This window comes from Misgurnus anguillicaudatus, chromosome 12 (genome assembly GCF_027580225.2).
Source record: "Misgurnus anguillicaudatus chromosome 12, ASM2758022v2, whole genome shotgun sequence".
In the NCBI taxonomy this organism is placed as follows: domain Eukaryota; kingdom Metazoa; phylum Chordata; class Actinopteri; order Cypriniformes; family Cobitidae; genus Misgurnus; species Misgurnus anguillicaudatus.
Window position 1 is genome coordinate 111,226 of NC_073348.2, and position 11,763 is coordinate 122,988.

Here is an 11,763-nt window from a genome sequence, read left to right on the forward strand (position 1 = left end):
TTCAATGCAATAGGTAGCCCTTGCTATCCAAACAAGAGTCACAGGCTGTAAACTTTAATGTTACATGACATTAGTAAAGCTAAACATGTTCAGAATGCAACAAGCACCAAGACATTACATTATCTGGATGAGAAAAGCATAGGTCAGAGGTTAAAGTCACATTGTTTAAATGCAATAGGTAGGCCTTGCTATCCAAACAAGAGTCACAGGCTGTAAACTTTAATGTTACATGACATTAGTAATGCTAAACATGTTCAGAATGCAACAAGCACCAAGATATTACAGTATCTAGATAAGAAAAGCAAAGGTCAGAGGTTAAAGTCACATTGTTTCAATGCAATAGGTAGGCCTTGCTATCCAAACAAGAGTCACAGGCTGTAAACTTTAATGTTACATGACATTAGTAATGCTAAACATGTTCAGAATGCAACAAGCACCAAGATATTACAGTATCTAGATAAGAAAAGCAAAGGTCAGAGGTTAAAGTCACATTGTTTCAATGCAATAGGTAGGCCTTGCTATCCAAACATGAGTCACAGGCTGTAAACTTTAATGTTACATGACATTAGTAAAGCTAAACATGCATAATGCAACAAGCACCAAGATATTTCAGTATCTGGATGAGAAAAGCAAAGGTCAGAGGTTAAAGTCACATTGTTTAAATGCAATAGGTAGGCCTTGCTATCCAAACATGAGTCAGGCTGTAAACTTTAATGTTACATGAAATTAATAAAGCTAAACATGTTCAGAATGCAACAAGCACCAAGATATTACAGTATCTGGATGAGAAAAGCAAAGGTCAGAGGTTAAAGTCACCTTGCAAGGCCTACCTGTTGCATTAAAACAATCCAACGATGAGTCACAGGCTGTAAACTTTAATGTTACATGACATTAGTAAAGCTAAACATGTTCAGAATGCAACAAGCACAAAGATATTACAGTATCTGGATGAGAAAAGCAAAGGTCAGAGGTTAAAGTCACATTGTTTAAATGCAATAGGTAGGTCTTGCTATCCAAACATGAGACACAGGCTGTAAACTTTAATGTTACATGGCATTAGTAAAGCTAAACATATGTATAATGCAACAAGCACCAAGACATTACATTATCTGGATGAGAAAAGCAAAGGTCAGAGGTTAAAGTCACATTGTTTAAATGCAATAGGTAGGTCTTGCTATCCAAACATGAGACACAGGCTGTAAACTTTAATGTTACACGGCATTAGTAAAGCTAAACATATGTATAATGCAACAAGCACCAAGACATTACATTATCTGGATGAGAAAAGCAAAGGTCAGAGGTTAAAGTCACACTGTTTAAATGCAATAGGTAGGCCTTGCTATCCAAACAAGAGTCAGAGGCTGTAAACTTTAATGTTACATGACATTAGTAAAGCTAAACATGTTCAGAATGCAACAAGCGTCAAGATATTACAGTATCTGGATGAGAAAAGCAAAGGTCAGAGGTTAAAGTCACATTTTTTAAATGCAATAGGTAGGTCTTGCTATCCAAACATGAGTCACAAGCTGTAAACTTTAATGTTACATGACATTAGTAAAGCTAAACATGCATAATGCAACAAGCACCAAGATATTACAGTATCTGGAAGAGAAAAGCAAAGGTCAGAGGTTAAAGTCACATTTTTTAAATGCAATAGGTAGGTCTTGCTATCCAAACATGAGTCACAAGCTGTAAACTTTAATGTTACATGACATTAGTAAAGCTAAACATGCATAATGCAACAAGCACCAAGATATTACAGTATCTGGATGAGAAAGGCAAAGGTCAAAGGTTAAAGTCACATTGTTTAAATGCAATAGGTAGGTCTTGCTATCCAAACATGAGTCACAGGCTGTAAACTTTAATGTTACATGACATTAGTAAAGCTAAACATGCATAATGCAACAAGCACCAAGATATTACAGTATCTGGATGAGAAAGGCAAAGGTCAAAGGTTAAAGTCACATTGGCTGCGTCCGAAAACTCTAAATTGCTGCCTTCTGAGGCAGCTTTCCAAGGCAGCAAGGCATCAAGGCATGTCCGAATTCAATGTTTGGTTTACTTCCTGTCTCCTGAGATACCTATGCGTGGACGTACATTAAGAATGTGATTGGTCGAGTCCGGTCGAGTTCGAAAAAATAAAATGGCGGCCAAGGACGCGACTGGACCACCAATTTAGTGTAAATAAAGGTATATTTTCACTTTTTACACCTTTTAATTGCATTTCTAGCGAGAAATTAGTATTGTAGTTTTCAAATATGTGATTAGTTATCACAAAGGCGCTCTCTGTTTAAATTTCAAGCACGCTGCCTTAGAAGTGTGTCCGAAAGTCTTTCTCTGAGCTACCTTCATGCCTCCGAAGTCATTTCCTCATGAGGCAGCGAGGCAACGAGTCACTGCCTTGAGTTTTCGGACGCAGCAATTGTTTCAATGCAATAGGTAGGTCTTGCTATCCAAACATGAGTCACAAGCTGTAAACTTTAATGTTACATGACATTAGTAAAGCTAAACATGTGCAGAATGCAACAAGCACAAAGATATTACAGTATCTGGATGAGAAAAGCAAAGGTCAGAGGTTAAAGTCACATTTTTTACATGCAATAGGTAGGCCTTGCTATCCAAACATGAGTCACAAGCTGTAAACTTTAATGTTACATGACATTAGTAAAGCTAAACATGTGCAGAATGCAACAAGCACAAAGATATTACAGTATCTGGATGAGAAAAGCAAAGGTCAGAGGTTAAAGTCACATTGTTTACATGCAATAGGTAGGCCTTGCTATCCAAACATGAGTCACAGGCTGTAAACTTTAATGTTACATGACATTAGTAAAGCTAAACATATGCATAATGCAACAAGCAACAAGATATTGCAGTATCTGGATGAGAAAAGCATAGGTCAAAGGTTAAAGTCACACTGTTTCAATGCAATAGGTAGGCCTTGCTATCCAAACATGAGTCAGAGGCTGTAAACTTTAATGTTACATGACATTAGTAAAGCTAAACATGTTCAGAATGCAACAAGCGCCAAGATATTACAGTATCTGGATGAGAAAAGCAAAGGTCAGAGGTTAAAGTCACATTGTTTCAATGCAATAGGTAGGTCTTGCTATCCAAACATGAGTCACAGGCTGTAAACTTTAATGTTACATGACATTAGTAAAGCTAAACATGTTCAGAATGCAACAAGCGCCAAGATATTACAGTATCTGGATGAGAAAAGCAAAGGTCAGAGGTTAAAGTCACATTGTTTCATTGCAATAGGTAGGTCTTGCTAACCAAACATGAGTCACAGGCTGTAAACTTTAATGTTACATGACATTAGTAAAGCTAAACATGTTCAGAATGCAACAAGCGCCAAGATATTACAGTATCTGGATGAGAAAAGCAAAGGTCAGAGGTTAAAGTCACATTGTTTCAATGCAATAGGTAGGTCTTGCTATCCAAACATGAGTCACAGGCTGTAAACTTTAATGTTACATGACATTAGTAAAGCTAAACATGTTCAGAATGCAACAAGCGCCAATATATTACAGTATCTGGATGAGAAAAGCAAAGGTCAGAGGTTAAAGTCACATTGTTTAAATGCAATAGGTAGGCCTTGCTATCCAAACAAGAGTCACAAGCTGTACACTTTAATGTTACATGGCATTAGTAAAGCTAAACATGTTCAGAATGCAACAAGCGCCAAGATATTACAGTATGTGGATGAGAAAAGCAAAGGTCAGAGGTTAAAGTCACCTTGCAAGGCCTACCTGTTGTATTAAAACAATCCAAACATGAGTCACAGGCTGTAAACTTTAATGTTACATGACATTAGTAAAGCTAAACATATGTATAATGCAACAAGCACCAAGACATTACATTATCTGGATGAGAAAAGCATAGGTCAGAGGTTAAAGTCACATTGTTTAAATGCAATAGGTAGGCCTTGCTATCCAAACAAGAGTCACAGGCTGTAAACTTTAATGTTACATGACATTAGTAATGCTAAACATGTTCAGAATGCAACAAGCACCAAGATATTACAGTATCTAGATAAGAAAAGCAAAGGTCAGAGGTTAAAGTCACATTGTTTCAATGCAATAGGTAGGCCTTGCTATCCAAACATGAGTCACAGGCTGTAAACTTTGATGTTACATGACATTAGTAAAGCTAAACATGTTCAGAATGCAACAAGCGTCAAGATATTACAGTATGTGGATGAGAAAAGCAAAGGTCAGAGGTTAAAGTCACATTGTTTAAATGCAATAGGTAGGCCTTGCTATCCAAACAAGAGTCAGAGGCTGTAAACTTTAATGTTACATGACATTAGTAAAGCTAAACATGTTCAGAATGCAACAAGCGTCAAGATATTACAGTATCTGGATGAGAAAAGCAAAGGTTAAAGTTACATTGCAAGGCCTACCTGTTGTATTAAAACAATCCAAAGATGAGTCACAGGCTGTAAACTTTAATGTTACATGACATTAGTAAAGCTAAACATGTTCAGAATGCAACAAGCGCCAAGATATTACAGTATCTGGATGAGAAAAGCAAAGGTCAGAGGTTAAAGTTACATTGCAAGGCCTACCTGTTGTATTAAAACAATCCAAAGATGAGTCACAGGCTGTAAACTTTAATGTTACATGACATTAGTAAAGCTAAACATATGCATAATGCAACAAGCGTCAAGATATTACAGTATCTGGATGAGAAAAGTGTAGTACAGCTGGTATATAATCAACTTTAAGTTTATTTATGAAGAGACACTATAAAACAATTAAACCTCAGGTGGTGTTGCTAACCCAAATTTGACTCTTAGGTGGAACTGGTTACAGACATGAAACTCTTGGTGCTCCTAATCTCTTCATCACAAAGGCTTTTGCACCGTTAGCCTTAAGGCTCATATCACTGAGTTTCTGCTGAAATATATGATGTATATATGTTGTTCTGAGATTGCAATTTTATATTCATGTTTGGTTTCATTTTAAAGGTCATGGTGCGATGAGTAAAAAGGTCTAATTTCTATAAGTCTAAGATAAGATGGATCAAGGTTTTAGAACTTAGGATAAAATATGCATTTCTTGTAGAGATGGGGTTTTGCCAGATACTTCTGGCTAGCTTGACCAGGTGCTCTTTAGTATCACTTGGCACAGGTCAAACTGGATTTTGACCAGGTGTGCTTTGGTATCACTTGGTACAGGTCAAACTGGGTTTTTATGTCTTTGTCTCAAGCTGTGTATAAAAGGTGGCCTGGCAAAATGCTCTGGGAGCCATTCTGTACTCAGAAGCTCCCACACGTTGTGTGAATTCAAACCTTATGGAGGCATCCTGTAACCAGGAGCTCCCACACTCTGTGTGTATTAAAACATCATGGAAGAAATCTTTAACAAGAGTCTTCTTACACCATTTGGGTGTATTATATTAATGATAGAAGTACTCTGTAGCCAGAGTGTATATTGCCAGGTATGACTTTGTAACTGTTGCAACTGTTGATCATTTTAATTGGAATTGAATCATATTCTGTATGATATTCTTAAGCTGGAACCTGCCTGGTATAATAAATTGTTATAATTGATTCATTTTAATTCTTCGGAAATTGTATTGATTTATTTTAATTCTTTCAGAAATTATTATGACTAGTATATTAGAAGGAGTCTGGTATTACCGCAAGATTATCCTGTCAGGATATGTACACACTGGGGTTTTGATGTTCGAATGGAGCATGGGGCACATTCATTAAAACTCTCAGATTTATGTCTATCACCTGCCTTAGCAAGTTGCATGAGAGCTAAACTAAAGTAACTATTTTTATGATCGGAGCAAGCATGGAGCGTCCAGACATAGAAATATTAGTTTTCCCGGCAACCTCTGACTAAGATCAGACTGACAATTTTGTGTCCGTGAGATATACGCAACGGCCGGCGTATACTCTGTGCGATACCGGGTCCCTAATGAACGAATAACTAAGACTATGGGAATTTATAAATAATCAATATCTAAATTATGATCAACAGATAATTGGAATAATACACTACATTCTTACATATAAATTGGAGTCAGATTATAATTTAACCACAGAGGTCAAAGAAATAAAGTAAACAAATGGAATTATTCTTCTAGAAGCGCTACGGAAGGAAAGAACACGTGATACCTTCACCACCGCATTGGACTTCGACGTTGGGCCAATTGGGTGGCGTCTTACAAAAGCAAAGGTCAGAGGTTAAAGTTACATTGCAAGGCCTACCTGTTGTATTAAAACAATCCAAACATGAGTCACAGGCTGTAAACTTTAATGTTACATGACATTAGTAAAGCTAAACATGTTCAGAATGCAACAAGCGCCAAGATATTACAGTATCTGGATGAGAAAAGCAAAGGTCAGAGGTTAAAGTTACATTGCAAGGCCTACCTGTTGTATTAAAACAATCCAAAGATGAGTCACAGGCTGTAAACTTTAATGTTACATGACATTAGTAAAGCTAAACATCTGCATAATTCAACAAGCACCAAGATATTACAGTATGTGGATGAGAAAAGCAAAGGTCAAAGGTTAAAGTCACATTGTTTCAATGCAATAGGTAGGTCTTGCTATCCAAACATGAGACAAAGGCTGTAAACTTTAATGTTACATGACATTAGTGAAGCTAAACAGGTTCAGAATGCAACAAGCGCCAAGATATTACAGTATCTGGATGAGAAAAGCAAAGGTCAGAGGTTAAAGTCACATTGTTTCAATGCAATAGGTAGGCCTTGCTATCCAAACATGAGTCACAGGCTGTAAACTTTAATGTTACATGACATTAGTAAAGCTAAACATGTTCAGAATGCAACAAGCGCCAAGATATTACAGTATCTGGATGAGAAAAGCAAAGGTCAGAGGTTAAAGTCACATTGTTTCAATGCAATAGGTAGGCCTTGCTATCCAAACATGAGTCACAAGCTGTAAAGTTTAATATTACATGACATTAGTAAAGCTAAACATGTTCAGAATGCAACAAGCACCAAGATATTACATTATCTGGATGAGAAAAGCAAAGGTCAGAGGTTAAAGTCACCTTGCAAGGCCTACCTGTTGCATTAAAACAATCCAAACATGAGTCACAGGCTGTAAACTTTAATGTTACATAACATTAGTAAAGCTAAACATGTTCAGAATAAAACAAGCACCAAGATATTACAGTTTGTGGATGAGAAAAGCAAAGGTCAGAGGTTAAAGTCACATTGTTTAAATGCAATAGGTAGGTCTTGCTATCCAAACAAGAATCAGAGGCTGTAAACTTTAATGTTACATGACATTAGTAAAGCTAAACATGTTCAGAATGCAACAAGCACAAAGATATTACAGTATCTGGATGAGAAAAGTGTTAGATTTTCTTGAATTTGGCTGCTCAGTCTTTTTTGGCTCGCCAACGCATTAGACTGCATCTAATACGTAAAATAATAAGCAGGACCAAGTGCACGTGGGGAAAAGAGATTTAATGAAGGTTCTTATGTAGCATAGTTCTTCAGGAGCGATGTTGTCATGTAAACCTTCTACATTCTTAACCCAAAGTTCTGTCTGTCGAACAGAACTTTATACATGATAACAAAAGGCCTACAAACAATAGAAACCTGTTAGGACCTCCTACAGGAGATTGGTCTATCGAGCAGTCTACACTGAGGAATGGTTATTCTTTGTTATTCACACTGATCAGTTTCTATAGGCCATTTGGTTCACACCTTCACTGCCGACATATATGTTCATTACATCAGGGCACAGTTGCAATGTTACACATCAGAGATTGATTACACATGAAAGAAATATACACAAAATCCTTCAATCCCCCATTTGATCATATTTTGATCACACAAAAATAAAATAAAATATTTTGTCAATCATGTACACATGCAGTATACAGGTTCTTGCTTGTGATCACTGAAAAAGGTTTCAATGCAAAAATGGATGCATTTCTTTGTGAAAATGCATGAGTCCTTTTTAAACTTTCATTTAAAAGTTGTAATCATGTGGACTTGACGGATGTGGTTGCGTTTTGGTCTTTTTGTACTCTGCTGAGTCCTGCAGGTTATTTGCAAGTTAGAGTAATGTGGAAATGGCGGACGTGGATGTGCTCTGTGGATCTTCCCAGGTTTCTGCTTGGTGGTTGGTGCAATATGGTGAAGGTGCCAAACATCAGAGGTCTTTGCTTATTCTCAGGAACACTGAAACACCGGAACACCTGCAATCACACACAAGAGAAAAGGGAAACGTATCTTGCCAAAGAAAACAGATTATTCACAAACAACTTTTACCTAAAACTGTCCCTATTTAATGTTGGCAGGACACTACAGTGTTTACCAGTGGTGGTATGTTTACCTCTTCATCCTCAGACGACATGCTAGAGCCTAAAAACTCTAGTCCCGCAATATATGGACTCTAATAAACACTACTGCCATCTATCCCTCATCTCTAGGCAGACTAATTAACTCGCAATGGCACACATTTAGAACTTGCTCTTCAGGATTCTGTACTGCCAGGCTGAGTCGTTCAGAGTCATTCTGGACTTGGCTGCCATTCATATAAGCTATAGTCATGTCTTCTGTTCTGGATAAGGGCATGGGCCTGCCTGTGACATTTTTTAAAGGGCTTAATCCAGGTTTCTTATGGGCATCATTGCTGTCTTGCTTGTCATCCCTCTGTTTTGCTGAACCTTTCATCCACAAAATTTTTTCTCTGGAGAAGTCATCTTCAACTTGCTTAATGTCTAAAGTCAAGTGTCTTTCTTGTTTGAGATTCCTTAATGCCGCTTGTGTACCCCTCTCCTTCACGGCTTGACTAACAGCATCATCTGCTAGGACATCACCTTTTGCTTCTATTGTTGAGTTTTCTCTGTATGCTTCTGTTTTAAAAACTCCATCAGGTCTTGGATGAAATGCCACTAGCTGGTGCTGTAGAGAGGGGTCTCTAGTTTCGCTGCCACTCAACAGCGTTTAGTAGAGTCTGTTTTTGTTCTACTGTCAGCTGCTGAAATCTTCTATCCAGATGGTCCTCATTAACATTTTGATCTCTTAATTTCAGGCTGCAATCTCGAATCCAGTGTCCTTCCTTGTTGCAATACCTGCATCTTCCATGTTTGGTGTTTGCACTTGGGTGTTTATGATGTTCCACTCTCTTGTTGCTCTTCACAGATTTTGTTTGTAAGGCTCTCAGCTGGACATCTTGTGTTCTTTCAATCTTTGTTGACCATTCAACCAGCTGATTAAAAGCAACCCCAATGCTGTCCCAGTCATCATAACGAATTTTCAGAGCTTTAGAGATCTCTGGTTTCAGTCCATTTACAAATGCAGTTTTTAAAGGCATACCAGTGTCCTTGTCACAATCCTCACTGTCATTCAAACCAGCATGTTCTAGCCAGGTTTGTTTGAAGCGATCTTCAAACTCTGTGACACTTTCCCCTGTCTTCTGCATGCAAGATGTAATTTTACCCCAATTAATCTCTGCAGGTTTTAATTCAAATAAGAATGTCTTTACGGCTTCCCATCCAGCTTCAATGTTCTCTTGAGACTCACCAACTTTGATGCTGACACTTTCAGTTAGCTTGTTTTGGTCACTGTCCCTCAAATTGACATTGAGAATGACTACTCCATCTAATGGATGTAGTGTGTAGATTTTGTGCAGTCTTTGTAGAACTTGCCAAACCTTCCGTGGATGCTTGTATACATCGGGCAGTTCCCTTGACCATTTGTCAATCTGCTCAGGTGTTGCTGGCTGGTATGTTCTATGTGGAACATATTTCTTCACCATTTTTGTCACAGTGCGAGTTCGTCTCTCTCCATTGTTCTCATACTCCTCCTCATTGTCAACTTCAATTTCAGTCCTTTTGTTTTTGACAATAACAGGAGCAAGTCTGACCGTAGATCTGCTCTTTGGGACATATGTGTGAATAGGTGATTTAGCCTCTCTATCTGAATCACCGCTTTCACAGTGATGATGTGGTAGCTCTCTCAGCAGAGCCATTCGTTGTTGATTTTCAGTAACTTGTTGTTCAGTTACTTGCTTGTTGCAGCTGCTAGTTTCTTTAGTTGATGCCTGTGTTATAAAACAGTCTTTTGATTCAATTTGTTTGCTAATCAAATTCAGCAACTTCTCAATCTGGTTTAACAGACGTTCTTTATCTTTCTTTTCATTTTCCAGTTGTTCAGCTAATGCTCGAACCTTAGCCTTCTCGGCTTCAATCTCACATTGTGGTTTGTCCATCTCACACTTCTGCAGGTGCTGTTGAATTTGTTTGAGCAAAATCACAGACCAACCATCTTTCCTGGTGTTTGTCCTTAAGCGCTGTATCTTTCCATAAGCCCTTTTGATGTCTGGCAAAGCCCATTGTCCACTCTCTGAGTGCTTGATACTGTATTTCCTACAGATGTCATCATGGCATGTCCTTATCTCCAGTCTTTTGTCCAAATATGCATTCAGATTTTCCATCATCTGATCAATGGTTACATTTGGAGGTTCTGTTCCATGCCGTTCTGTAGTGGGTCTCAGGTTAGATCCACAACCATTGTTTTTCATAGACTCAGCCATGGCCAGTACAACAGAAGTGCCCTCAGAGGTGTGAAAACAAAACAAAAGGTGTTAGATCTGTTAAAGGTGCTTATTCAGACTGACCATTTAGAGTATACAGACAAACCCAGTCAAACATACATTAAATGTACTCTTAATAACAATAATTCATTTGTGCTATCTTATTGTTTAGTTCTTAATACTACAATTAAGAAAGCAAGAGAACCATAATAAAATGTGTCTACTGTTTGCACACCAATAAACATTAGACTTCACAGTTCAAACTCTCAAATTCTTTCTGAATCCTACTTCAGAATGCTCAATTACAGTTCTTAGTTTCTATTTGTCACTCAGAACTTTCCATATCTTTCAATGGAAGGCAAATTGACTTAAAGTTCCATAATTTTGGTTCAAGACCATCTTTTTCTAACCTTGTTAGAATCTAACCAAATAGTGGCTACTGATTAGCACCCAGTCAAGAATCCTAAAATCTTGCAGCAATATCAGTCCCAAACTATTTCTGTGACTTCTACAGTTTCTGGATGAATGGACTAAATTGTTCTTTAACAATTCCTACAGACATTTAGAAAAAGGACCAAGCTTCTACTTCTACAATCTCTATATGAACGGACTAAATTGTTTCTAAACAATTCCTACAGACATTTAGAGAAAGGGCCAAGCTTCTACTTCTACAATCTCTAGATGAACGGACTAAATTGTTTCTAAACAATTCCTACAGACATTTAGAGAAAGGGCCAAGCTTCTACTTCTACAATCTCTAGATGAACAGACTAAATTGTTCTTTAACAATTCCTACAGACATTTAGAAAAAGGACCAAGCTTCTACTTCTACAATCTCTATATGAACGGACTAAATTGTTTCTAAACAATTCCTACAAACATTTAGAGAAAGGACCAAGCTTCTACTTCTACAATCTCTAGATGAACGGACTAAATTGTTTCTTAACAATTCCTACAGACATTTAGAAAAAGGACCAAGCTTCTACTTCTACAATCTCTATATGAACGGACTAAATTGTTTCTAAACAATTCCTACAGACATTTAGAGAAAGGGCCAAGCTTCTACTTCTACAATCTCTATATGAACGGACTAAATTGTTTCTAAACAATTCCTACAGACATTTAGAGAAAGGGCCAAGCTTCTACTTCTACAATCTCTAGATGAACAGACTAAATTGTTCTTTAACAATTCCTACAGACATTTAGAAAAAGGACCAAGC

The 11,763-nt window shown here is 37.5% G+C and overlaps 1 protein-coding gene across 1 annotated transcript; it reads right to left on the minus strand.

The window, feature by feature from the left end:
- Nucleotides 1-7,558: 7,558 nt before the first annotated feature.
- LOC129452540 (uncharacterized) lies at nt 7,559-11,308 on the minus strand. The gene has a single exon (XM_055216483.2). It carries the CDS (start codon nt 10,541-10,543, stop codon nt 8,927-8,929), a length of 1,617 nt encoding a protein of 538 aa, XP_055072458.2. The 5' UTR covers nt 10,544-11,308; the 3' UTR covers nt 7,559-8,926.
- Between the last annotated feature and the right edge of the window lie 455 nt (nt 11,309-11,763).